Below are 2827 nucleotides of genomic sequence, written 5' to 3'. Positions count from 1 at the left end.
TTGGGCTTTGAGGAGAGAGATGTTCTCTTCTCTTTCATGTCTCTGCTGGTGACCCTCCTTGTGTCACTGAAGTCGAGCGTCTGGCGGGCCACCTGCACAGTAGCTGTGGCTACTGCTGTGGTGTTGTGTTGCTTTTGCAGCAACTGAGGCTGGCTGTGGCAGAGGCTGTGTCGGGGAGGAAGAGGTATTTTCGGCGTGCTCCATCCTTGTTTCCCAGTGGGGGGTGCTGCCCTCAGTTCCTGCCTAGGACCCTGGGCCTGCTCTGTTTCTTGCCTGCTTCTGGGCGGCGGGGGCTGCCCCTCGGCTCCTGCCTTAGGACCTCAGGTGTTGAGACTTCTCTTACATATTTTATCTTTGTCCAAGTGAAGTACAGTTTTATAACATCGCCATGGAAGTACAGTGTCACTGATAAAAATTTAGACTCAAGTCAACAAAACTCAGTAATGATTCCTTTGACAACTGTGGCTTAGGCACAAAAATGATAGTTTTATTTCTGTACATCTTCTGTGCTTTTAAAAATTTTATGAGATTGAAATGTTGCTAAGTAGCAATTATGGACAATTTCAATTTACTGTGTTTTTTCTTTTTAATATTCAGGCTAACATTCTCCCATATTGCTGTCGAGTTAATGTAAAAGATTGCTCTGGCATGTATGGCATTCATTGAAAGTGCACTTAAATGTAGCTAACGTTCTCATACTTAATCATATTCAGACAAATACACCTTATAATTCTCTATACTGTGACTTATATATTTTCAAAATCAGAATTTCAAATTAACTTAGATTACACCTTTGAAATAAATATATCTAAGTTTTTACTTCATTGTATAGTTATGTATCCAGTACGTGTTCATATCTGAAAAGCTACCCTCTGTCGATGTTCTCTACGTGCCTCTGACAAAGTGATGGAGTTAATCCTGTGTTTGGGGTGGGGAGTTAGAAGCCCAACTGACAGTTTCTAGTTGCCAGTTTAGGAAGTCCTTTCTCCCTTCTCAGTTTCCATTTGCTCATCAGTAGCAAGGGCGTAATAAGAATTCTAAAGATCCTTTTGAGTATTAAATGAGATAATGTACACACGTGCACTTTGGAAAACCTGCCAAATGCTTCATTATAATTTTCAGTTTTTCTTGTCAAACTTGAAACAGTAGGTCTTTCACCAAAAATTCTTTCAGCTCAGAATTTAAAAGAGAAAAGTGGAAGTGAGAAGGGAGGCATGTGAAGCTTCTTGGCAAGCAGAAGTCTTCCTACTTTTCTTGATTTCAATCTTGACCCATGGATGTTTGCATCCTTCCAGACCAGTGACGTGAGGACCGCACCAGGGTACACGAGTGGAAGGGCTTATCTCAGCCACTCATGACTCACCTGACGTGGGTGAATGGTGAGGAAGGTAACCAGTTTACAGTGAGGACAGCAAGGACTCTTCATGGAATACTCCGCCCTTACTTTACCCAGAGCTGACTCTTGATTAACAAAACTTCCTGTGTGTCTGGGATCTCACTATCCTGGTTTTGCCCTATTCTCTCATTCCTGCAAAAAGTTAAATTTGTATCTCATAACTCAGTAAGTGTTCAGTTTTAACTTCTTTTTCTTATTTCTTTCTTCTCCCACACATGGTTATAAATTATATGGCTTTGGAGATTGTTTTATCATCAGTATAAATCTTGCTATTTTTCTTTTCCTCATAATTGCCAAACATAATTATGTTTAACTATGGACTCTTCTTAATAAAGTTTTTAAATTTACAAAATACATTTATTTTCAAAAAATTAGGAAGACAGAAAAGAAAAAAAAAGAGAGCTCTGAGCCCCAATACTCGAGAGCTAAACAATGTTAACATTTTGGTGGGTAACCTTTTGGATGTTTTTACTAGATGTACACAACATACATGTTGAAAAATTAAAGGATTTTAAGTAGAGTAGGTCTTTGGAGGTGTTTTTATTCTCCTTTAAATCTGTCTTTGTTTTTTGTTAATTATAGTCCCATGCTTAATCTCATCCAAACAAATTTGTATTAATTACAACTTTATTCAAACAAATGCACTATTAATTAATTATAAGAATCAATAGATTCTCCTGAAGTTCTTATAGGTAGAAGCACTTAACAGAAAGAATTACTTTCCAGGCACTCAGTTTTAAGCACTTTATTAGAATTTCTAATGTGAGGTATGAGTTACTATCTAAACTTATTAAAAACAGTAACAGTGCTGAGTTGAATCTGCATAATTCAATTCACCACCATTTATGAGTGTCAAAGAATATTCTTTTTTTCAGTTTGGGCCCCCAGACTAGTGACTGAAGTGAATTGTGAAGGAAAAATGAAAGGACCGATTTTGTCTTTTAACATTAAATAAGTTAACTTACAACTGGATTACTCTTTATCTTTACATAGTCAGTGATTCATCTGATTTATGCTGGATATAAAATAATTGAGCATTCCTATTTAAGTAAGTTATTTTTTAATAAAATATACATTTTAAAATTAAAGAAATATTATCCACTGTAGAAAATTTATACAATGCAGAGAATAAAGAAGAAATTTAAAATTACTATGAATCTCTGTTAAATTACAGAAACAAGAATTGCACGTATAATTTTGAGCCTTGCTTTTTTTCACTTGGCATTGAATTGCACGCATTCCCTATGTCATTACACATTCTCTGAAAACATGATCTTTGGCGGGAGGGATGTTAGAGATCATCAGTCAGCCCTTCCTCACTTTACGTGGGAAGCAGACTCAGGTGTTTCGCACTTGTTCTGAGTGACAGACACAGTCTGTGACTCCAGTCTCCTTGTCCTTCTCCTACTGGACTGCTTTCTCCCTGCTTCT

The 2827-nt window shown here is 37.1% G+C and overlaps 1 protein-coding gene across 1 annotated transcript in view; it reads left to right on the top strand.

Annotated features, from left to right (window-relative positions):
- Window positions 1-388: 388 nt before the first annotated feature.
- The window catches only part of LOC103589149 (mitochondrial calcium uniporter regulator 1), an 11249-nt gene continuing 8810 nt past the window's right edge, over window positions 389-2827 (top strand). Inside the window, exon 1 of the mRNA XM_008571044.1 lies at window positions 389-394. Within this exon, the coding sequence (XP_008569266.1) occupies window positions 389-394 (6 nt within the window). The remainder of the gene's footprint in view (window positions 395-2827) is intronic.

This window comes from Galeopterus variegatus, unplaced genomic scaffold, assembly GCF_000696425.1.
Source record: "Galeopterus variegatus unplaced genomic scaffold, G_variegatus-3.0.2 Scaffold656, whole genome shotgun sequence".
Classification (NCBI taxonomy): Eukaryota; Metazoa; Chordata; class Mammalia; order Dermoptera; family Cynocephalidae; genus Galeopterus; species Galeopterus variegatus.
Note: the sequence above shows the minus strand (reverse complement) of the source record. Positions and strands in the feature narration are given on the sequence as shown.